Source organism: Rhinoraja longicauda, chromosome 23, assembly GCF_053455715.1.
Source record: "Rhinoraja longicauda isolate Sanriku21f chromosome 23, sRhiLon1.1, whole genome shotgun sequence".
Lineage (NCBI taxonomy): Eukaryota > Metazoa > Chordata > Chondrichthyes > Rajiformes > Arhynchobatidae > Rhinoraja > Rhinoraja longicauda.
Genome location: NC_135975.1, coordinates 25,182,606 through 25,207,683, shown reverse-complemented (window position 1 = coordinate 25,207,683; position 25,078 = coordinate 25,182,606). Strand labels below are relative to the sequence as shown.

The 25,078-nt window shown below is 41.6% G+C and overlaps 1 protein-coding gene across 3 annotated transcripts in view; it reads left to right on the top strand.

Annotated features, from left to right (window-relative positions):
- The window catches only part of lrrk2 (leucine-rich repeat kinase 2), a 148,290-nt gene extending 125,163 nt beyond the window's left edge, over positions 1–23,127 (top strand). For all 3 annotated transcript variants that reach the window (XM_078419866.1, XM_078419868.1, XM_078419867.1), the window contains 7 exons: positions 2,291–2,484; positions 4,043–4,115; positions 10,233–10,414; positions 11,185–11,334; positions 12,355–12,527; positions 16,739–16,819; positions 18,842–23,127. In XM_078419866.1, the coding sequence (XP_078275992.1) occupies positions 2,291–2,484; positions 4,043–4,115; positions 10,233–10,414; positions 11,185–11,334; positions 12,355–12,527; positions 16,739–16,819; positions 18,842–18,963 (975 nt within the window). In that variant the 3' untranslated portion in view covers positions 18,964–23,127. The remainder of the gene's footprint in view (positions 1–2,290; positions 2,485–4,042; positions 4,116–10,232; positions 10,415–11,184; positions 11,335–12,354; positions 12,528–16,738; positions 16,820–18,841) is intronic.
- Positions 23,128–25,078: the final 1,951 nt, after the last annotated feature.

Sequence of the window (25,078 nt, the reverse complement as noted above, 5' to 3'; positions counted from 1 at the left end):
CAGTGTCTTCAAACAAGTCAGTTGGCATTCCATCCTGCACAAATTTGGGAACAATTCATTCACATTTCAAGCATTTTAAACAGAAACACTTAAGTTTGTAATTGCACGCTTGACAGCTTTAGACAGAATTCCATTTGCAACTTTGGCCAAAAATGTTGACATCAAAAATGGCTAGAAAGCGTGAGGTCTGAAAATCCCATGTACGAGCAAGTGAATTTGTGATATGGTCATGAAGTTTGGAACAAGAATCCGGGAAGAAATGAAATAGGAACTGAAGGAAATACTGGAATCTGGGACTTAGACGTGGACCTCAATGAGAAATCGAAGTTACATGTGTCTCAATTTACATCACACTGACAATCTCTTTGGCCTTGGGATGATACAATCAATGATTCAATGCCTGCTGAAAAAGGTCTACAACTGATTATTGATAAACTTGAAACTTTTGACATTAATTTGAAGAAACATGTAGTCTGGATGACCATTGATTGAGCCAGGGTCAAGAAGAAGCTCGGTCAAAACTCTGGCTTTTTCCAGCAATTTGCATGGCATTCACTGAGATGTGGTTGATGTGTTGATCAAAAGGCCACGTAACATATCTCCTGATGGTGATGAAGATGAGAATGAAGAAGACTACATCTATGAAGAAGAAATTATTGAGGAGTCCAATGATGAGGACAAAGGTGTTGATGGCTATATCAGCGAGTGAGTGGAAAATTAATCTGTTGATGTTCAACTTGCAGACAACATTGCTGAATTGATCTGAAAAATCCAAACAATGTTAAGCTTTTCTGCAAATCACCCATGAGAAATGATTTACTGCAAAATCTAGTCCAACTAGATTTAGGAAATCTAGAAGAGGGAAATGAGATGGCATTGATCCTTGACTGCAAAACACATTGGAATTCAATGCTGGCTATGCTGAGGCAGTTTTTGAAACTGAAAGATGTCTTGGTGAGCTTTCATCCAGCCATTTTTCCCATCTGAAATTGAATTGAAGCTGACATCTGAATTAGCTGAAAGTTTGGATTTGATTGAAATGAGCGTCCTAGCCCTTGGATGACATGATTGCAATTTAGTCAAAGCTGACAAAATGTTTGATTTCACACTGACCAATCTGGAGCAGCAACCTGACAATATTGTCAGAAAACTGTATGAAGCTGTTCGCGCCACGATTGAGTAGAGATAAAGCTCAGGCATTTTAAGACTCCTCGGGTACTTGGATGATCCATGGATTATGACTCTGCCTGGAACTCCTGACTTGCATTCCACCAACAAATGATGTTTATGTGTGGCTGCTCTCAAATAAAAACGATGAATTAATTCATGACACTGGTGAAGAACATAATGATCAAGCTGAGCCCACTGTGAAGCAAAGTAAATCAGAGCTTAATGCCATTCTCTCCGGAAAGAATGTCAAGAACCCAAAGCCAATGGAGTCATATGCAAACCTGCAAGTCATTTTGAAGATATTGAAGTGAGAAATGGCTGTGTGGAAAGCACATGGAAACGTCAAAGCACACTTTAAAAAGTATACAGACCACTCATGGCAATTCCTCCCAGCTCAGTTGAATCTGAAAGATGTTTTCGTGCTGCTGACCTCTGTCATGAAATTGCGCACATCATTGAGTATTAAGACCATTGATGCTTTGTTTTCTGAGATCTTACCTGATGAAAGTCTAATGTAGGTTTACGTTAGTGAAATAAAGGTAAATTTGCCAAGAAATAATGTTTTAATTTGAAAATCACAACAAAAAAAATCTGGATTTTAATCAGGGGCAAAGTGATTAATTAATGATTAATCACTTTTTCAAAATTAATCAATTTATCAGTTAATCAGAAAGTAGTTTCTTCCGGGTGCTCTGATTTGCTCCCACATCCCAAAGATGTGTGGGTTTGTAGGTTAGTTGGCCTCTATAAAATTGCCCTAACGTGTAGACAGTGGGATAACATAGAATTCGTGTTGATGGGTGATTGAAGGTCGGTGTGGACTCGGTGGGCCAATGGGCCTGTTTTCATGCTGTATCTCTACACTATACTAAATATTCATACCAGTGTTAAGAATCGATCACAAATACATGTCACCATGTACTGACATTACTCATGGTGTTGAAACTTATATTTTATGTTTATTTGCCCCCTGGTGTAAGAAGGGTGTTACTGTAAATTATTTTCTTTTACTGTAAATGGAGTAAATAGAATTTCTTACTTAATTTAACAATGACTAAAAATGTAGCCTTTACAATTTTTTCTCATTTCACCATCTGATTAAAAAAAAATCTTTTTCCAGGATATAGATGATAATTGCATTTTGTGCCTGGCATTCATATCTGTGATTGGTGAACAAGTTAACTGGGTTGTTGCTGGGACACAGTCCGGACGTTTATGGGTAGTTAGCGCGGAGAATGGACAATCAATTCATCAACTTCGGAAAATGTCTGATTCTATTACATGTTTGTTCTTCACCAATCATTCCAAGAAAAGGTTGGTATGATTTAAATTACCGTATTACACTGATATTTCTAAAAAAAATCTCAGCATATGTGATTTGATTAATTACAGTTGTGCATTTCTCCATGTAAATGCGGCGTCTCGAAAAATCTAGAGTATTGAAGCTGGACTTTTTCAAAAGCAGCTGATTTCTTTTGATCATGTTTTCCATTCATTTATATTGTAATGGTAATAACAAGATAGCGATGGATTGTTGCTGCATATTTGTTTAGATTTAGTTCATTGACATTTCCATGAGAGTGAGTGAAGACAACCTATCAGAATGAGATTGCAGCTGAATCAGAACATAATCCCTTGATTTAAGTTACAATTAAAGTGTTATGAGAAATCTATGAGAAATTATGGTTTGATGCTATAAAATCATGCAATTGGCAATGATATTCCAATGTATACACTTGTACAAAAGGGCAGTCCCATATCATTGTACCAAATAACTTGCATTATAATTGATAGAAAATGGCTCGTTAAATCATTTTCTTTGGCAAACTATAAAACAAAAAGCGCAAGCATTTGTAACAATAAATTCGGCATGCAAACAATACAAAAATGGCAAAAGGTGAGATAAAAATGGGTTTGTAGGAATGCTGCATAAGAACTCCTTACTCACAGTAACCTGGATCTGCATTGAAATGAACACACCGAGAATGGGCATTCCGATTTGTAGGATAGTAACTTCCCTCTCAGAATTTGGCTCCAACCCTATAGCACCCTCCTTGTCGTTTGCTGCCTGCCAATATAGCAGATATCGTAGCTTAATCATCCTCACCTCAGTGACAAAGAACCCCTACAAGGAAATAAACTGAGAAAACACAAATGGAGAAAACCAACTGAAATTACAAAATCACAACCAGGTGTGAGTGATTTCAAAATAAGGAATGCTGCAGGAAATACAGCAAGTCTTCAGATTTTTGGCACACTTGGTTAAACATCCTTTGTGAAATCTTATGGCATGTGATGTTTGTCCTACAATACATACTTGACGCACGATGTCTTTTGCCTAGCAAATCACATTAAAACTTGCTACTTAAAAGGTTATTTCAGTTTTGGAATTATTAAAGCAACAGTTAAAAAAAAAAATATCTCTGATCTAACGCTCAACTGCCAGAACTAGAATCAAAAGGCTCTGTTTCCAATCACATTCCAGACATTTGAGCACAAATGTCAAGGCTGGTACTGTCCATGTGCATTATTTAAGGAAGTGCTGTAATGTCCGATATGGTATCTTTCAGATGAGACTTTAGAATGAATCCCTGTCTGTTGTCTCGGACTGCTGTAAAATATCAGTTGGCACTACTTTACAGAAGAGCTGTTCAGTTGTCCAAAGTGTCCTGGCCATGATTTTTTTTCTCCAAACATCATTTTTTTAAAAGTCATGATTACATGCTGATAATGGGGGCTTGATTTATGCACATTGGCTGGCAAGCTTTTTTCATTATGACAGTGACTTCATTTAAAAATATTTAATTGTTCATCCAGAGATTATTATGAGACTTCAGTCATTATTTGTAAAATGTTATTGCATTGTACCTAGCAAAGAAGACAACTTGCTTTTGGTGGGAACAGCAGATGGGAAGCTTGCTATTTTTAAGGATACAACGGTAAAGGTAAGTTCATCTTTGTATTGAATACAGTTAAAGCTGATGGTAAATGCTTGAAACCTGTTCATGACTTGAACCCATGAATGCTGTGTCTTTTAATTCTCTTGTTTAGTTTTAAATGCCACCCCATCCCAGCATTCTTTCTAAGCATTTATATGAAATGCACTTTTTGCTTTCTTTGCCTTAATTTGGTTGCAGTCATGTATTTTTACTTATGCGTTATTTAATCTGTCTTGCAACAAATTACCACGAGACTCCAATTTGGTTGTGTGGCAATTTTTAACTGCTCTTATGTTTGATATACTCTATCCCTGACAAACTAGTTATCAGTGAAAACTCCAGCATATAATTTTTTTTGATTTTCACTAAAAGCTAACATTCCATTCTCGGGCGGCTTGGCGCTGCAAAGCCACCATTCCAACAGCAACCGTCTCATCATTAAGTGCAACCTTCACCAATCCATCAGTTGTTTCATTGGCTATCCTTTCCCTCACAGCTGCCATATTTTGGGCCTCTGGCTGATTTAGTCATTCCATAAGGAGGAAACAATATGGCAAAGTATAGTTTAGTTTCCAAAATAGCCCTTTGAGCCCATCCCCTACATTTTACATGCAGATCATTACTAAGGTATATGTAGGCTAGCACAAAAGCCCAGGAAGCATGACCCTGTCCAGTTGGTCAGCAGCCAAGGATGTGCTCTGTGGACCCAAATAAAATAGGTGGCATTGTAGAAAGTGAGGGCAGTGGGGTGCCTTTAGAGAGCCAGGTATTGTTGAATGATCTCCTGCTGGTACAGTTCAGGGCAGTGATAACAAAGAAGCCCCCGGATCCCTCTCCACCATTTTTTTAACTGTGAACAGTTAGTGCGGCCTACATTATGTCCACTTGTCAAATACCTAACCAAGCAGATGGCACCCATGGTGCACCCCTGATATACTGGTTTGGGTCAAAATGCAAGGGGACAGGCTATGGGTATATTTTGGCTGATATCACCCCTGGAAAGTAGTCAAGGGGGAGCCTGCAGAATTCTATTTGCCTCTCGTCAGTAGTTGAGCAGCTTTTCTGATTAAACCTGGAGCCATTTTCGGTGATGTACCACTCGGGTGTCTCAGTTATGTTAATGGGACTGGACCTCAAAGGGGATTCTGCCTTTGGAGTGGATAGATGTATGGAGAGAGATCCAACAACTAGAAATATTGAACTCTTTAGCATAAGCATAAAACAAATACAAAAAGGTGTTGACATGTAATTTGTTGACCAGAATCACAATTGGGTCTGCACAAGGCATCTCTACACATCATATGCCACTCCCTCCCTCTCTAAGTCCACAATCATAAATGCATGGTCCCTAACAAACCAAGCTCATCTCCCTTCCTGGGTCATTAATGTCCAATTCCTCCTTCTCTGATAAGGCCTGTGGCAACACATGGATTCTCCATCATGCATGGAAATAGTGTGTTGTTGTGATTGGTCACAAAGATATTCTGTGTTAGTGGTGGTCAGTGCCATCTAGCCGAGGAGTGGAATTGTTCTTACTTCCCACGTGGTGAGACTCTTTGGTCACCTGCAGAGAAAACCAGTGTATCATATCTTATCAACACATCACTTCCTTTTCCTCAATCTCTGATAGTTTAAGCATGAGATCGAGGGTTGTCCATCTTCCAATACTCAGCAGGTATCACCTGCTCGCTTAACTATTACTTCCCATATTCCGTGCATTGGGGGGAATAACCCTAACTTTGCCCACCTTCAGGCTGTCATCCCCTGCTTCTTCCTTTCCCAGTTACAGCCTGTCATTTTCCTCATCCCCAGAAGCCCCAATCATCCTCTGGAGAGGGGAATCGCTGGGCAGTAGGCAGTTGTTAAAGTTATCACGGGCTTGGGCTAGTCATGGAATGCATTAAATCCAGTCTACCCAGCGACCTTGACCCACTGCAGTTCACCTACCACCACAGCAGGTCCACGGACAATGCCATCGCTCTAGCCCTACACTCATCCCGAGATCTCCTGAATAAGAGAGACACGTCAGACTCCTATAGAAAAAATAGGTGCAGGAGTAAACTATTCTGCTCTTCCAGCCAGCACCGCCATTTAATATGATCATGGCTGATTATCCAAAATCAGTACCCCTTTCTTGCTTTTTCCCCATATCCCTTGATTCCTTTAGCCCAAAGAGCTAAATCTCTTGAAAACTATTCAATAGACTACAGCTCTGCCTTAAATACCATTATACCATCCAAGGTATTTATTCACAAAATGCTGGAGTAACTCAGCAGGTCAGGCAGCATCTCAGGAGAGAAGGAATGGGTGACGTTTCGGGTCGAGACCTTTCTTCAGACTGATGTCAGGGGGGCGGGACAAAGGAAGGATATAGGTGGAGACAGGAAGATAGAGGGAGATCTGGGAAGGGGGAGGGGAAGAGAGGGACAGAGGAACTATCTAAAGTTGGAGAAGTCGATGTTCATACCACTGGGCTGCAAGCTGCCCAGGCGAAATATGAGGTGCTGTTCCTCCAATTTCCGGTGGGCCTCACTATGGCACTGGAGGAGGCCCATGACAGAAAGGTCAGACTGGGAATGGGAGGGGGAGTTGAAGTGCTCGGCCACTGGGAAACCAGTTTGGCCAACGCGGACTTCCTCCAAACCAGAGGCGTAGCTATGGGCACTCGCATGGGCCCTAGCTATGCCTGCCTCTTTGTCGGGTACGTCGAACAATCCCTGTTCCGGGCGTACATCAGCCCCATCCCCGAACTCTACCTCCGCTACATCGACGACTGCATTGGTGCTACCTCTTGTACCCATGCAAAACTCACTGACTTCATACACTTCACTTCCAATTTCCATCCTGCCCTTAAATATACCTGGACTATCTCCGACATCTCCCTCCCGTTTCTGGACCTCACCATCTCCATCACAGGAGACAGACTAGTGACTGACATCTACTATAAACCCACTGACTCGCACAGCTATCTGGACTACACCTCTTCCCACCCGGTCTCCTGTAAAAAGTCTATCCCCTACTCCCAATTCCTCTGTCTACACCGCATCTGCGCCCGGGATGAGGTGTTTCACACTAGGGCGTCAGAGATGTCCTCATTCTTCAGGAAATGGGGCTTCCCCTCGTCCATTATAGATGAGGCTCTCACTAGGGTCGCTTCTACATCCTGCAGCTCCGCTCTTGCTCCCCCTCCCCCCACTTGCAACAAGGACAGAATCCTCCTCGTTCTCACCTTCCAGCCAGCGGATCCAACAAATCATCCGCCAACATTTCCGTCACCTGCAACGGGACCCCACCACTGGCCATATCTTCCCATCCCCTCCCCCCTTTGCGTTCCGCAGAAACCGTTCCGTCCGTAACTCCCTGGTCCACTCGTCTCTTCCTACCCAAATCACCCCATCCCCGGGCACTTTCCCCTGCAACTGCACGAGATGCAACACCTGTCCCTTTACCTCCCCCCTCAACTCCATCCAAGGACCCAAACAGTCTTTCCAGGTGAGATAGAGGTTCACCTGCACCTCTTCCAACCTCATCTATTGCATCCGTTGCTCCAGATGTCAACTTATTTACATCGGCGAAACCAAGCGCAGGCTCGGCGATCGCTTCGCTCAACACCTGCGCTCGATACTCCAGTTTGCATTGACGGTGCCAAAGTAGAGATTGTTGAAACCTTCAAATTCCGAGGAGTTGATATCAACACCAACTTCCCCTGGACCGACTAAGAAAGCACATTAACGCCTCTGCTTCCTTAGAAGGTTTAGGAAGTTTGGCATGTCCCCTACAGCTCTCACCAACTTCTACAGATGCACCATAGAAAGCATTTTATCAGGATGCATCACAGCTTGGTTCGGGAACAGCTCCGTCCAAGACCGCAAGAAATTGCAGCAAATTGTGGATGCAGCCCAGACCATCACAAACCAACCTCGCTTCTAGTGACCTCATTTATACCTCACGCTGCCTCGGCAAGGCCAGCTGCATTATCAAGGATGAGTCTAACCCTGGCCACTCCCTCTTCTCCCCGCTCCCATCAGGCAAAAGGTATAGAAGTGTGAAAATGCACATCTCCAGATTCAGGGACAGTTTCTTCCCAGCTGTTATCAGGCACCTGGATCATCCTACCACAACGAGAGAGCAGTCCTGAACTACTATCTACCTCCTTGGTGACCCTCGGACTATCTTTGATCGGACTTTGCTGGCTTTACCTTGCACTAAACTTTATTCCCTTATCATGTGGAATTCTCTGCCACAGAGGGCAGTGGAAGCCAAATCACTGGATGAATTTAAGAGAGAGTTAGATAGAGCTCTAGGGGCTAGTGGAATCAAGGGACATGGGGAGAAGGCAGGCACGGGTTATTGATTGGGGACGATCAGCCATTATCACAATGAATGGCGGTGATGGATCGAAGGGCCGAATGGCCTCCTCCTCCACCTATTTTCTATGTTTCTATGTATCTTTACACTACAAATGACTCGATTGTAATCAAGTCTCGTGAGCGTAGTGATAAGCTTGGATGGTATAATGGTATTAAAGACAGAGCTGTAGTCTATGAATCGGAATCTGACGTAGATATCTCTCTTATCCAGGTGTTCTAGGGATGAGTGTAGGGCTAGGACGATGGCATGACCTGTTGTGCAACAATTGATGTGGAAATAGAGACAAGGCCTGCTCCATTGCGCCCTTGGCAGCCTCAAAGGAACATTGTGGTTCCAGCACCCATTCATTCTCTGTCTTTCTCTGGGTTACAACATACTGCGGCCTCGGAATGACCAGTGCCTCAGGATGAGGTAGTGCCAATAGCCCAAAAGCCCCACAAACCTCTGAGTTTCGTGCTTGTACGTGGGGATGGATGTCTCCAAGATCTTCCTTTTCACCTTTTCGGGAATTATGCATGGTCTGAGTGCCAGTGGATATCCAGGAACGTAATGTCCTTACTCAAACCTTGCACTTTCTGCGGATTAATGGCCCACCCATTATCTTTCGTATGTATTGTTGAGGTGACCAGGGCAGTCGTAACAGCCTCCTCGGTCAGTTCCAGCAAGAGCACCTCATCGATGTAGGGGAATAGTTGAATGTCCGAGGTGAGAGGGCATTGTATCGAATCCCTGCCAACTACTCTGTGGCAAATGGTGGGTCCATTCAAATATCCCTGTGGGAGTCGTTGGAAGGTATACTGCTGTCCTTCCCAAATGAAGGCAAGCTCACCTTGAGACACTTTAGTCAATGGAATCAAGAAGAAGGCATTGGGCAGGTCGACCTCAGCATATCAAGGGTTCTCTCTCCTTGGGATTTATCCAAGATAGTGACAATATTGGGGTTGGCCACAGAGGGGAACATGTTCATTCAGCTGACAGTAATCGATCATCACTGTCCAGCTCCCATCTGAATTTTTCACGGGCCAGATAGGGCTGTTATCACCTGAAGTAGCATTACCTTATCACCTCTTGCTCCAGCAGCTCCCTCACTATCTCTGAAATTTCTTTGTGGCTACCTGGAATCTGATATTGCTTGACATTTGACAACCTGGGTGGGCAGTGGGATCATAACTGGTTCCCACATGGCCCTCCCCTTACATTTAACCATCATATCTCAAAAGTAATCTTTCCTATATTAGTTTTAATAGTCAACTCTGATATATAATAATTTGTAGGGTATATTCAGGTATTTTGGTTATAGAACACGGATAACTGAGGGACTACCATTGCCAATCGCCATTTTAACCATGACTTCCCTGGCTAGAGTGGTGGCTCCTCCCAAGCCTTCAACATTCATCCGCAGGCCCGTTCATTTCTGAACGTTCTCTTGTAACACTGAATGCTCCACCCCGCACACGAAAGGGCCTACGTTCATTGCTCACTTTCCCCTGTCCCCTGTTAAGCTTTAAAAGTTTTAATGGTAAAGGAAACCCCGATTTGATTGAATTTTATAATAAGAATTGTACGTTGTTATATATGGTTTCTTTTGAATTTGTCCAGGACTGTTAAAATTGATTATTTTTATCGGCGTATTTTTTCTCAAGCATGTTATCAGAGTTTTAAAAAATCTCAGTAACTAAAAATAAGAATTCTAACTAATTACCACGAATTATTTTACATAGTAATGGTTTGTGGTTTATTCTGATCCAACAGTATCAAGATGGTGCACCACTGAAGGTTGTGGAAATTGGCGACATCAGTACTCCTTTAGTATGTTTGAGTATTTACTCCATTTCAGGACAGGTGACCTACTGGGCAGGCTGTGGAACAAAAGTCATATCACTCAACTATGATTTTACAGTTCAGAAGATAATGGAGACAAAAACTAGGCCACTGTAAGTTATGAGATTCACTGTTCAAAGTTAAATTATTTAATTTTGTTGCATGAACTTTAAATGTGATCAGTTAAACTTTTTCTTAACATTTTTGTATATTTTGAAAGTATGTCAATGGGTTTAATGGAGTTTTCTTCCCACATATGCTGAGCAGATATCTGTGCAAGCAGTAAAAACCTGCCACCACTTACAGTGAGATTTAATTTAAAAAAATATTTTGTCATGTGTGCATCATGGCCCATCCAACGTATTCCTATAGCCCAGGCCCTCAAGTTCTGACAACATTCTTGTAAAACCTCCCTGTGCTATTTCCAGCTTAACAACATATTTCCCATAGTAGGGTGATCAAAACTGAACACAATACTTTAAATGTGGGCTCACCAACGTGTGGTACAACTAACATCGCAACTTCTATACTCAACTGACAAATGAAGGCCAATGTGCCAAAAACCTTCTTAACCACCCTATCTACTTGTGATGTCACTTTCAAGGAACTATACCCCTGCTCTCCTAGATGCCTCTCCGGAGCCCTGCCATTTACTGGGAAGGTCCTGCTCTGGTTTGACTTCCCAAAATGCAACACCTCACACTTATCTGCATTAAACTCAGTTAACCATTCCTCAGCCACTTCCCCAACTGATCAAGATCCTGCTGTAATTTTTGATAAACAATTTCACTACTTATGATATCTCCCACTTTAGTGTAATGTGCAAATATAAAAAAATGAATTGAAGATAATTCACTGTCGTTTCTATTCATTGTTTTCACAGAAGGCAACAGAAATATAATAATGGAAATATTATCACAATGGTAGTTGATAATTATATTTATCTGGTAAAGAAGGGCAGCCATGTTGTCGAACTGTGGGACAAAAATGTAGATAAAATAAGTCTAACAATTGACTGCACATCTGTTCTTAAGTAAGTATTTAATCAACTTCGTCAACATTGAAATATTCTTTTGTGATCTTGTCTCACAACTCACGGTAGTCATAGAGAATAGAAATTGATTTTTATAGATTCTGCGTGAATATGGATATCTAACCTGCTTAACTCTGTTTTAAATCATACTTCCGAGCAGTTGGTTACTGACTTATCAGGTCATCTGCTCAGCTGCACATGAGGTAATTTTGAGTGGCCAATTAACTCAACAATGTACACATGTTTAGAATGTGAAAGGACCTAGTTTAAACCCAAACAATCAAAGAGAACCTGCAAATTCTGCACATTCAGAACCTGAGCTCAGTCTTGAAACCTGGTCTCTGGCACGAAGGGCAACAACTCTACCAAAGCACTGTGCCACTCGTGGGGTGAGGAGGAAGGATCGGGGTTGCACTAAATTTGGGAAGAAGACAGGATATTACTGGATTTCATGTGATGTAATAGGGGCCATAGAACCTTAAAGTGGGAGGTTACGCAGGGAGACTGGATGTACATCAGGAGAGTGGAGAGTCAGGGACTGCTGCAATGAAGGGAAAATAAATCTAAGGACTTTGAAGTATCTTAGTTATTTGCAGGTCTCGCCTGTCATTGCTGTGCAATTAAGATCATAATGTCCTGTGAGTACTTACTCATCAACGAGTAGCCCCAGGACAATGTAGTCTAAAAGTTCTCCTGCAGTGCTCCAAATGAAATATTGAAGGCTGAATGTTTTTTTTCACGTGCATCTCAAGGGAGGAAATCATATCAGTGTGACTCGCAATGGAATTACCTCGTGGAATTGATTGATTGGTGTGATTTGACATGGACATTGTCTTTCTGTCCCTTTACATTAGGTTAAATTGATTTTCAGTGTTATGTTGCTAAAATAGATAGTTCAATGGTATTCAAATTAATATAATTCTGATTTATTTTCATGCCTAAGTGAAGCTTTCTTGAATTGTCAAATTTATAAATATTTGAAGAATGCATAAATATTTATAATAACAATAATTTCTTTAGAAATGACACCTATTCTGCTAGAGTGAAAGCTTTGCATCTTCAAAACGGAACTATCCTTTGGATTGGAACGGGAGGGGGTGACATCATATTATTCGACCTTTCCACTCATCAACCCATTTGTGTTTTGGATACATTTTGCCACTCCATTAGAAGCATGGTGACAATACAAATTGGTGAGATTTTAAGTCTAAGAAATCTTTATTTCTGAAGTTTAAGTATATAATATTTAATGGCGAAGTTGTGTTGGGTTCTTAGTGTAATTTATTCTGAAAGCAGCTGGTATCGATGTAAAGATGTACCCAGATTTTTGCATCGAAACACTTAAATTTTCTACACCATTATTTTGCAATATGTGCATCCATGGATCCATCCTCAAATTTTACATAATGTTTTTGTTTTCATAATGTTTCCTATTTGCAACTGATGGATGAGACATTAATGGGGGTGTGGCAGAATATTTGGTACTGTAAAATCACAAAAAATTAAGACATTTGGACAGGTGCATGGATAGGGAAAGTTTAGAGGGATATGAGCCAAACTCGGACAGGTGGGACCAGTATAAATGTGACATCTTGATCAGCATGGGCAAATTGGGCCGAAGGGCCTGATTGTCGTATGACTCCATGAATCTAGTAACTGTACATTTACAATGTCACATAGTAGTAGTGCCTTTAGAATCTTGAAGCAATCTCCGATTTTATTATGTGATACATTAAATGAATATCAAGGAATAGGCATGGATTTCTGACAGGAAGATCTATCATAAATTGCACTACTACCGTATTTCTACTTTTCGAAGGACATAAACATACAGATGTATGTGTGTTTTTCGTACATCTTTGTAATGGCGATTGTCATGATGATGAGTCATGATAATGATATGCAAATATCGTGACCTTTGTATCAGGTGACTGGAAGGTCGGAAGGTGTGCATGCTGTGTACACCAAGGCTGGAGGCTGCAGTCGGGAGAGATAATAAACATAGAAACTAAGGAATGTAACCTATAAATATTGTGTCTGCATCATTATTCCACATCTGAAGCGGAGGTGTGACATTGGCGACGAGGATATTGTGGATTTCGATATCTTGGATTCTGAATCCGTGGCTATGTGCTGGAAAAAGGTTAAAAAAAGGTCATTATGGAAGTCGCTGGAGCTGATTTCTTAGCACTTCGCGGAGTTCCGCACTTCGATCCGACGGGTGATGCGAGTACTGTCAGCGTGAAGTGGAAAGCTTGGCTGGAGGAATTCGAGGTCTTCGCAGACAGTCGAGGGCTCTTTCTTGATGAGAGTACACCGGGGCAGAAGGCCCAGCGGGAGAGCGTTGCTTCTCTTCACCGCGGGGCCAGCGGTTCGAGAAATGTTAAAACACCGGAATGAAGGAAGACTATAAGAAAGCCATTGATGCATTGAACAGTCATTATGTGGTGCTGCCGAATGTTACATTTCAACGCCATTTATTCCGTAAAACAAAACAGGAAGAGGGCGAGATTGTTGCTCAATTTGTGACGAGACTCAGACAGGTGTCTGTAGGATGCAAATATGTGGCTGCTGATGTGGAAAACTAGATACTGGATCAAGTTGTCCAGCATTGCAGATCAGACAAGCTCAGGAGAAGGCTGCTAGAAAAAGGGGGTGAGTTAAACCTTAATGATGCTTTGTCAATTGCAGCAGCACTGGAAGCTGTTGAGGGCCAATTTCACAGCATGAAATTGAAAGGTTCCAAGACTGGGCAAGTTAACTGGCTGTCCTATGGTAGACCACGATTTAAGCCTGAACGTGAGATTGAGTGTTACAGGTGTGGCAACAAGGGTCACATAGGGAAAGATGCATGTTGTCCGGCAAAAAGTAAAACATGTAGGAAGTGTGGAGGCAAAGATGATTTTGCAAAGAAATGTAAAGGTAAGGCCAGGGACAATACAAGTGATTACAAGAAGAGTGAATCTTCCAAGGCAAGGGAGAAAGGAAAATCCAGTGACAAGATAGACAGACCTTGGCAGAAAAAGAAGAGTCAAGTTCGTCACGTAGAAGGTGATTTCGGAAGTGATGAGGACAATGATGAACCTGGTGAGCATGCTGTTAAAAGGAATTAGTAGTTTGCATTGAATGATAGCCATCTGGAGAAAGTTGCAGTGACCATCGGAGGTGTCACAGTGCCAGTGATTGTAGATGCTGGTAACGACTGCAACGTAATTGACAGATCACTTTGGGAATGTTTGAAACAGCAGAAAATCAAGTGCACGTCAAGGAGGTGTAGTGGGAAGTTATATCCATACACCGCAACTGAACCGTTGCAGACCATTGGATGTTTCGCAGCTAAAGTAGAAGTCGGAGATAGAAAAACTGATGCAGAATTCGTGGTGATAGAGGAGAAGGGAGAACCCTTGCTCAGTAGAAGTACAGCTCGAGAGCTGGAAGTGCTTCACATCGGAGTGCATGTCATTTCAGTGCAGTCATATGATGACATGAGGCAGGAATTTTACTCAGTATTCCAAGGGGTTGGAAAATTGAAAGGCCAGCAAGTGAAGTTAGCCATTGATGAAATGTTAAGCCGAGAGCACAACCGGTGCGGAGAACGCCATTTGGACTTTGTGGGAAAGTAGAAGCTAAAATCAAGGAGTTGATTGATCAGGACATTATTGAGTCAATTGAACATTCGACACCATGGGTGAGTCCAGCAGTGATAGTGCCGAAACCCAATGATGACATCAGACTGTGCGTGGACATGAAGCGTGGACATGAAGCCAATGAAGCAATAATCAGAGAAAGACACCCAATTCCGACAATCGATGAGGTGCTGCAAGAGTTATCAACCAGTAAAGTGTTCTCCAAAATTGATCTCAAGTGGGGATATCACCAATTGGAATTACATCCAGAGTCAAGAGAGGTGACAACATTTGTCACTCACTGTGGATTATACCTGTACATTAGACTGATGTTTGGAATCAATGTTGCCCCTGAGATCTAACAGTATGAAATCCACAGAGTGATTCAGGGTGTTCCTGAGCCAACCAGCATTTCTGAGGTGGTGACCAGAGTTCCAGAGGTAGCACGCTGCGACGCAGGTGGTGAGCAGAGATGGCATCTGGATGACAACACCTTGGTAGATTCAACAGGCTCCGATGTTTCTGCGCCTGCTGGTAGACCAAAATGTGAACGGAGAGTCCCCAAACGATACGACGTTTTTGTGTTATAAATTCTAGTTTAGCTTAGTAATTATACAGATGAATATGACATCTGTTTAGAGGCAAAGGAAGCATACAAGTTATTATTTGTATTAAGGAAAAAAAAAAGTTTGTGTTGTATTTGTATGTATTTAGTTAGTATTTCATAGGTCATGGTGTATTCGACTAATAAAGCCAACATAATGATTTTTAAGGGTAAAGAATTGTTTAATTGTGGGGGGAAAAATACAGTTGTAATGCATTTGTTTTGTGTTTGTAATGTATTTGTTTTGTGAGTTATTGGCACACACTGTAATTTAAAGTTTAATCTGGTAAAGGAGGGATGTCATGATGATGAGTCATGATAATGATATGCAAATATCGTGACCATTGCATCAGATGACTGGAAGGTCGGAAGGTGTGCCTGCTGTGTACACCAAGGCCGGAGGCTGCAGTCGGGAGAGATAATAAACATAGAAACTAAGGAATGTAACCTATAAATATTGTGTCTGCATCATTATTCCACATCTGAAGCGGAGATGTGGCAGCAATGATACAGTGGAATATCTGTCTAACTTTTGATGGTACTCTCTATGCCTACCATAGATTCAATAGATAATGTAGATTACCTTTATTACTAACAGGATGTAGATTACCTACAGGAACTTCAATTCCAAAGTGGAGCTTGAGAAACAGCCACTGCATCCAAGGAAGACAGCAGGTGCACAAATGACCTATTCACAACTTGGAGAGTGAAAGTAACAAAAAGTATCAGTACACTTTCTTTTGAGGCACTGTTATTAGAATGAATACACCTCAATCCTTGAACAGCCAGCAACTCTGGTTTCAGCTCCAATAGCACATGTTAAAGCTACTGCAGTTACTCGGTAACTTGTACTAGGTTTTTGGGATCCACAATATGAGGCAAGATAGGAATGATGTGCATTTGGGTGCTTAATTATCGGTGTGGACTTGGTGGGCCGAAGGACCGTTTCTATGCAGAATGGCTTTATTATCCTTTGACTATGATAATAAGATGGCATCCAGTTATAAATTTGGATTTATGAATGTGGAATAGAAAATGGTGTGAATTTCTTTCAAAAAAACATTTTTAATACACAAAAGCATACTTAATTTTCAATACTTATGCATTGTCTTCATTAAAGAGTGGTCATTTTATGGATTTAAAAAAAATGTATTTCTCCAATTCTTTGCTTTAGAAAAGGAATGCCATTGCACTGCCTTGCTGATTCTAGGAAATGTTAATAAAGATTATTTTGAAGACGACAAATTGCAGAAAGGTATTGTGCATTTTCTGATACTTTGTAATAATTAAAGTGAACTGAACTGGCCTGAACTGTCCATTCCTTCATCTGAAACAGAAAAGGTGTGGAATGAAATCCCATTCCAAAGACTTGAGCACAAAGGTGTAGGCTGATGTTCCTGTGACAATTTGATAAATTGGTTTTTTTTCTATCAGAGTTGCTCCATTGGGATGAGACATGTCATGTCTTTTGTGGTTAAAAAGAGCAGGAGAGTTCACAGCTAATATCCAAGTCAGTCAGACTTATTTTTAGACAGTCACTCTGGACCAAGGACGACTTAGTTCGACTCTGGTGTTGTGAGTTCTGGATTGACAAGAATTGCAGGTTCGTAGGCAGCAGGGCCGGGTGATAGTTGCCAGAGTGAGCAGCTGGGTAGTTTATTTGGTGGTCTGCTCCCTTTGTAGTGCCGGGTCTAAGATTTTGATCTTCAAATTGACTGGACACTGTTCTGGCACATGGAAGGCCATGGTGAATTTCATCTTAGTCTCCCTCCCTCTGGAAGTGGTTGCTGAGAAATGGGAAGTAGTTCACCATCTCCAGAATCTTGCCATAATCTTAGTTGTTAGAAGGTGGTGTGGTATAGCAGGTTGTTAGAGGATCCTTATCTTGCAGTAGTTGAGTTTAAGGCTTGTCCTCTTTTTAGTGTAGTTTAGGGATACAGCATCGAAACGGGACCTTCGGCCTACCAAGCCCACGCCGATCGTTGACCACCCTTTAGGGACTTTAGACATTGGAAAGATGTACTGTGCAGAAACAAGCTCCTCGGCCCACTGTCTGTGCCAATCAGCGATCACCCCATACATTAACACTATCCAACACACAGGTTAATTGGCTTCTGTAAATTTTCCCTAAACTGTCAAGCAGCAGCTCTACTACTGTGCCACCCATTCACACTAGTTCCATGTTATCCCACTTTTGCATCCTACACAGTAGGGGTAAATTACAGAGGCCAATTAACCCTCAAAACTGCATATCTTTGGGATGTTGGAGGAAACTGGAGCATCCAGAGAAAACTCATGCAGTCGCAGAGTGAATGTACAAACTCCGCACAAACAGCACCCATAGTCAGGATCGAATCCGGGCTGTGGTGCCATGAGACATCTGTGTCGCCCATGTGATCAATGAATGTGATCAATTAATAGATTGAGTTCAGTCTTTGAGAATGCATAAATGTAACTCAATTACTGAAATGTGGATAAACCTTGGTTCTGCAGTTAGACACCAATACACACTAATTTCCTATTATTTTTAAAGATGAGCTTCATTCATGCAGCGAGTTTAATGGTGACAATCAGCAACATTACAATAAGAAAGATTGAAAAAATGTATTGGGACACTGATGCAGCCTTGTTTGCGAAAAAGAGTTTCAATCACAAAGCTATAGATTTACTATCTATATCTAGCAAAAGAAGGATGTTTCAGAAGGCTTCAGATGCTGAAATCATTGCCATTTTCAAGATAGACAAGTTTAACTGGGATAATTACTGAGGGGTCTCCCTGTTACTTGCCACAGGAAAAGCCATTACCAATGTCAGTCCTCTACAGTGGCCAAAGACCTAGTTGCCAAATCACGGTATAGATCATTCACAATGTGACAATTCCAAGAAAAATGGAGTGACCAGCACTGGCCATAACACGTGCCATTTCTGACCTCACCAAAGCTTTTGTCTCCAGGAGGAATCGTTGAATGCACTTCTCAATTTCAGCAGCCAGATCAATTTAGCCCTGCCATATGCATAGCCTTATGATAACATGCAAGTTGTAGTTTTAATAAATGGGCTACAAAATAACAATTCTGTCAATATTTCATCTTCATGAACATCCTAAAAGTCAGCTACTTAATGATTGCCCAATTGCAGTTGATGGGAGCTTCTTTTCCATTAATGTTTCCTATTTCACAACAATATAACACTTCTAATAGTGGGTAGATAGAACATTGGCAATAAATGATGTAAACTGTTTCTTAATGTTTTAACTATTTGTAATTATATATTTCAGAAGAACAATCACAGCTGTTTGTCTGGGATATGAGCCTGCCTTATGAGATTCAGAACTTGAAGAATCACAATGGTATCAGAAGAGAAATAACCAAGAAAATGAGGAGTGGATCATTGAAATAATTGCATGTGGGCAAATATATATGAATATTTTTTTAACTTAACAATGTTTTTGTATGTATTGAAATTATGAAGTTATAAACCTAATATTTTGAAGTTCTAGTTAAGCAAGAAAACTTAATATACAAAGTATTACACACAAAAGAGTTATACAGTGTCTCCTGTGCTTGCCCATTGCACAAATGTTTTTTGTAGGAATTGAAACTTGGCATTTGAGTAGAAATACTTTCCTCCTGACTATAATTTTGTTATTGTCATGTTGTTTTAATCCTATACGTTTATTTACAAATATGTGTGCCATTTTGGCTATTGTCCTCAACTGAGCGTTTTAGCAGCACAAAATAATGCCGAGAGATGGTTCTATTATCTATGTTCTAAGTTCTGCACTGAAGGACCATATGAGAGGGCTGAATTTCATGAGCCATGAAGAACAAATCCAGTTGATGGTTGCTACATTGTAATTTGTGCCCATCAAAATGGCTTATTGTCAATAATAGCTAATGAGAGAAATTTGGGAATTTGATGAAATGTATATTAAGCAGTGTTCCGTTTTTATGGAATTTAGGCTTAGAACTTGCTTGAGAAATGGTCTTTTAAAATGATAACCACCTGCTTGGGATAATTGCTTGTACATATTTTTAAAACAGATTTGAACCGCATACCATGTAATGAGCATTTGGGGGCAAAATGATGAGAGCAGCATTGTTCTTATTTGATGCTGCATTGCAAGCTGGAAAAGAACATTCAGTGAAGGATCCCGATCCAAAATGTTGTCAGTCCATTCCCTCCACAGATGCTTTCTGACCTGCTGAGTTCCTCCAGCACTATGTGTTTTGTCCAAGACTCGAGCATCTGCAATTTCTTGCCTCCATTAGAAAAAAAACTAATTGTCAACTGTATAAATTCTAACCATACCTGCTAAAATTTGCAATTTGAAGTATAGCTCGAGGTGAAATAATAATACTTAGTCTTTAAGCTAATTCCTGCTGCTTCTACTTTTATTCACCACAATGAATGCTTACATCTGCTCTCTGATTTCTTATTCATCAAATTAGTGTCCTGTATTCCCTTTGTCCCATTCCCACTTTTAGTTTTTTCCTATCCTATGCTGTTCACCTCCCTGGCCCATCCACTCACCATTTTTCTACATTCCTTCCCCATCTGCTTTCAAGTACAATCCCAAACCTTTATAAGATGCAGATAAAAACAAAGCAGCTTTGCTGTTATGTTAAACTGCCATTGTTTAATTTTAGTTTTTGATCTGTCACTTTTCCTTTTTTTGGATTCCCATCTCATACGCCCTTTGGTAAGCGGCACTAAGAATCAACAAATAAAGAAAAGATAATACAATAAAGTTTAAATTTGGAAGTATTTCCAAATTTGTAGGACTTTTCATTGTCCTTTTTCCTGCAAAATTCAGTATAACTAAGCGGATGTATGAATATCTTGCTTCAAAGGATTATCTAAATTAAGTGATGCAAATTGAGAGTTGCAGCAAAAATATCTTTGTGGCCAATCTTAATTATGTCATAGAAAAAAAATGCAAACTGCCACTGTTAATGTTAGCATTAAAGATTTCTATGTATTAGAATAATAACTCAACTCTCCCATATGTATCATTAATAATTGAAAGAGGTGATGTTTTTCATTGAAGAGTAAGAATCGTGATTTTGTGTGAGCTACATTATTTTCTGCAAAAATAAGATGGTTTTTTTGTGTTGTGCCTACCTAACTTTACTTTGAATCATCAGTATTTATTGCAGTCTCGTTCAGTAGGTCTGAGAGCAAATAGCTTCCTGATTCATCAGGATCAATATCTGTGGATGCCGTTGGTTTGTTTGCACATGCTCAAGATTTAAACAAGTTATTCCAAGTTGGTGTGGAACTATTTCTCAAAGCAAACTAAACCTCAAGTCAAACAAAGGTATAATTTATTCTCTGTTGCAGACCTCACAGATGTTTAATAAGGTATTAGAATACAATATTTACATTTATGACAAACGTAGATTAAATCCTATTAGTGCGTACAATGTGTCTATTCAATGTAAACAGATACTTTGCTTATGTAATGAAGACTTGTGGTCACAACCCTAATGAACATCAGTGCCTACAGACAGTTTCATTGAGCATTGCATATAATTTTTGAGATCTCTGTATTCTTCAAGATAAAAAACTTATGTCTGACAGGACAAGCTCCATCCCTCCTTAATGAATTATCAATTTGTTGTGGATTGGCTAAAGAACTGGGTGAAGCTTTTTGGCAAGGAAGGCAAATTACCTAAGATTTTCCAGGAGCATCACGCTTACCTCTATGAGATCAAAGAGCAATGTGTTAAGATTTTCAAAACAAATGTTTGTTGAAATCTGTGACCATCTGCAGACAGAGTTCCAGGTGTACACTGAAGTCAGGACTCCCCTGCCTGTGATGATGAAGGTCACAATAACTTAAATATTTTAAACTCAGATTTTTATGCTGAGTGAATATTATATACATGGATTTTAGTAAGGCATTTAATAAAGTCGCTCATAATAGATTGATCAAGAAAATTAAGATATGTGGGATCCATGGTGACTTAGTATTTAGATTCAGAACTGGCTTTAATTTTTTCGTTTTGGAAATGCAGTGTGGAAACAAGCCTTTCAGCCCATTGAGCCCGCGCGCCGATCAGCAATCGGCCATACACTAGTTCTATCCTACACACTAGGGACAACTTACATAAGCCAATTAACCTACAAACCTGCATGTCTGTGAAATATGGGAGAATGTGCAAGCTTTACGGAGACAGCACCAGTAGTCAGAACGAACCCGGGTTTCTGATGCTTTAAAGTAGCAACTCTAATGCTACACCACTGTGCTTACCCAGAGAAGATAGGGTGGTGGTGGAAAGGTGTTATTTGACTGGAGGTTCCTGACCAGTGGAGTTTGGCAGGGATCTGTGCTTGGATCTCAGACTGTCAGATGATACAGTGGAATTTAGATCAATGACAGATATGGGCAGAGAAATGGCATATGGTGTTTAATCCAAGCAAGTATGAAGCACTGCATTTTGGAAGATCTAATGTAAGGGAAAAGTATATAGTTCATTATAAGACCCTTGCGGGTTTTGCTAGTGCCGCACGGGTGGGTTTAAACCAGATGGGCAGGGGGGTGGGATCCAATGCGAGACTGAGGCAGGTGGAAGTTGGTAAGAAAGGTGATGAAAGAAGGAAGTTCAATCGGCAGGTGCACGACAGGGAGCGAGGAAGGACTGTTGGATTGAATTGCATTTATTTGAATGTGAGAGGTCTGAAGGCAAGGCGGATGAACTCCGGATGTGGATAAGTATGCGGGATTGGAATGTTATATCCTTGATAGAAACCTGGCTAAGAGAGGGACAGGACTGGCAGCTTAATGTTACAGGGTATAGGCGAGATAGGAATGGGGGTAAATAAGGAGGGGCTTTTGTTTTATTGATTAAGGAGAACGTCATGGCAATAGTCCGAAGATAAATGTAATGAGTAATAAAGATGATATTACTGATGGTTCATCCAGTGAGGCTACATGGGTGGAGTTGAGAAGTAATGAGGATGATGACCTTGAGGTGCACCACAGGTCCCCAAATAGTCAACGAGAATTTGAAGAATAAATATGCCAAGAGATTGCATGCAACTGCAAGACAAATAGGTTTGCATGCTGTGGCCTTCAGGGGGTAGCTGTTGAGCTGGTCCATGCTCAGAGGACCCAGTGGACGGCGGCCTGGAAGGGGGAGCCCGCCGAGCCGCCGCTAATCAGCCACCCTGAAGACCCAAGGACCGGGAGGATGGAGCCAGCGACAATGACGGACGCGACAGGAGAGGAGCAAGTTTGGTGGGAGAGGTCGGCCACAGGAGGCACCCCTGAGAAACAAAGTTGCACATGTGAGGAGAGGATGGCGATTGCAGCTCAACCAATGAAGGCGATGGCAGGAGCCCCTTAACAGCCTAGTGCTTGCCCGAATCGAGCACCGCTCATAACAACTGAAGCGTGCGCTGGAACTGGAAAATTGTGCCAAACATGGCACCTCTTGCATGCGGGCTCAGCAGACTATTTCTGTACAATTGCTAATCCGGGATGGTATAGTGATATCTACTGGACAGTTTGTAAGAAAGGTATTTCACTGTGCCTTTGCACTTTGCACATGTGACAATAAAGCATTAAGCCATTCTGTAAGCATTTGCCTCCTTGAAATGTCTGTCATGCTTCCTTGGACATTGCAGACAACCTGGCATATAATTTCAATTGCTTCCTTCCATGGAAGGTTTTTGATGGCTGTGAACAATGACCACAAGTAACTCTTTCCCTGCATGTATTAGTTTCAGACATCTGGCACATCCTCCTAATTATAAACACATCTTTATTTATTTTTCTTCAATACTCCAATGAGCTTCTCCTATCACTCCTTCATCCTTGACAAATCTTTGTAGGCTGGCCTGAGCTTTGGCATTTTTCTTGCATAGTACTCCAACTGGGACTTAATCAGTCTTTTTTTTCAACGTGACTTCCTTGCCCTGCCATTTATTTTCTTAACTCCTTTCTCATAGTGCCCTTCTACCTTTAACTATCTGCCTCAATTACCTCTTTTTACATTCTCCACCACATCTACTACTATCAAAATAATATCATTTACATTTTATAGCTTCAGCTTCGTTGTTTTTCACAAAATAAATCATACTTAATTACATCTGCGTGTTTGTTCATTAAATTTCCAATATTCTCATGAAGTCTAGAACATACTCAAATAATTATGCTTTACTACTGTAGCATTTGATGCTAAGACAAAGTTGAACCTTTGAAAAAAACATCATCAGTCTATGGATGATTCATCAGAACTTGTGATGCTTACCAGTACCGAAGGCATTCTTTGGCTGTGATCTCAGTCTTTAAGCTGCCCGACCTGCTGAGTTTGTGGCACTTTGTGTCTTTCTGCAGTCTTTGACTAATTTGATTTACTCCCTGTGATATCATAAAATGGTTGAGAGCACTGGATACAGCAAGAACTGTGAGAGATCATTGTGATTGCAAGATTCTGCAAGCAGGCAGTCCAGAATTAGCCATCCTGTGAAGCAGTACACATAACAGGTATAACAGAGCTTTATTTGTCATTCGGTACCGAAGTACCGAACGAAACTACATAGCAGTCATAGAAAAAAAAAAAGAACACAAGGCACATAACCCCAACACAAACGTCCATCACAGTGACTCCAAACACCCCCTCACTGTGATGGAGGCAACAAAACTTCCACTCTCTTCCCCACGCCCACGGACAGACAGCTCGTCCCCGACCGACCCGCACAGTCCCCGCACCGGGCGCTGAAACGTCTCGCGGCCGAACCGGGCGATGAAAGGCCCGCGACCAAGCCTTGCGCAGCTAAGTCCCGTGGTCGAGCCGCACCGGGCGATGTCAAGTCCGCAGCCGAGCCGCACCAGCGATGAAAAGCCCCGCAGCCGAGCTGCACCGGGCGATGTTAAGCCCCGCGGCCGAGCCGCACCGGGCGATGTTAAGTCCCGCAGCCGAGCCGCACCAGCGGTGTAAAGTCCCGCAGCCGAGCTGCACCGGGCGATGTTAAGCCCCGCAGCCGAGCTGCACCGGGCGATGTTAAGCCCCGCAGCCGAGCTGCACCGGGCACTGTTAAGTCCAGCGGCCAAGCCGCACCGGGATGTAAAGTCCAGCGGCCAAGCCGCACCGGGTGATGTAAAGTCCAGCGGCCAAGCCGCACCGGGATGTAAAGTCCAGCGGCCAAGCCGCACCGGGTGATGTAAAGTCCAGCGGCCGAGCCGCAGCGGGCGATGTTAGGCCCCGCAGCCGAGCCGCACCCCGCGCCGTGAGGAAGAGAAAAGTTCCCCACACCCACCCACCCACCCACACCACCACCCCCTCCCACACATACACAACCAAAAAAATATATATAAAAACCATCCCAACACTGACACACAACAAAAAAAGGGGAAAAAAAGACGGACAGACTGCTAGTCAGCCGCTGCCGTAGCAGTAAGTTGCAACACTGTCATCTCTCTGACAATGTGGACATTTTCCTGAATACATCCTATTCACAAAAAGCAGGAGAAATCCAAGCTAACTGATTACAATGTAATGAGAGC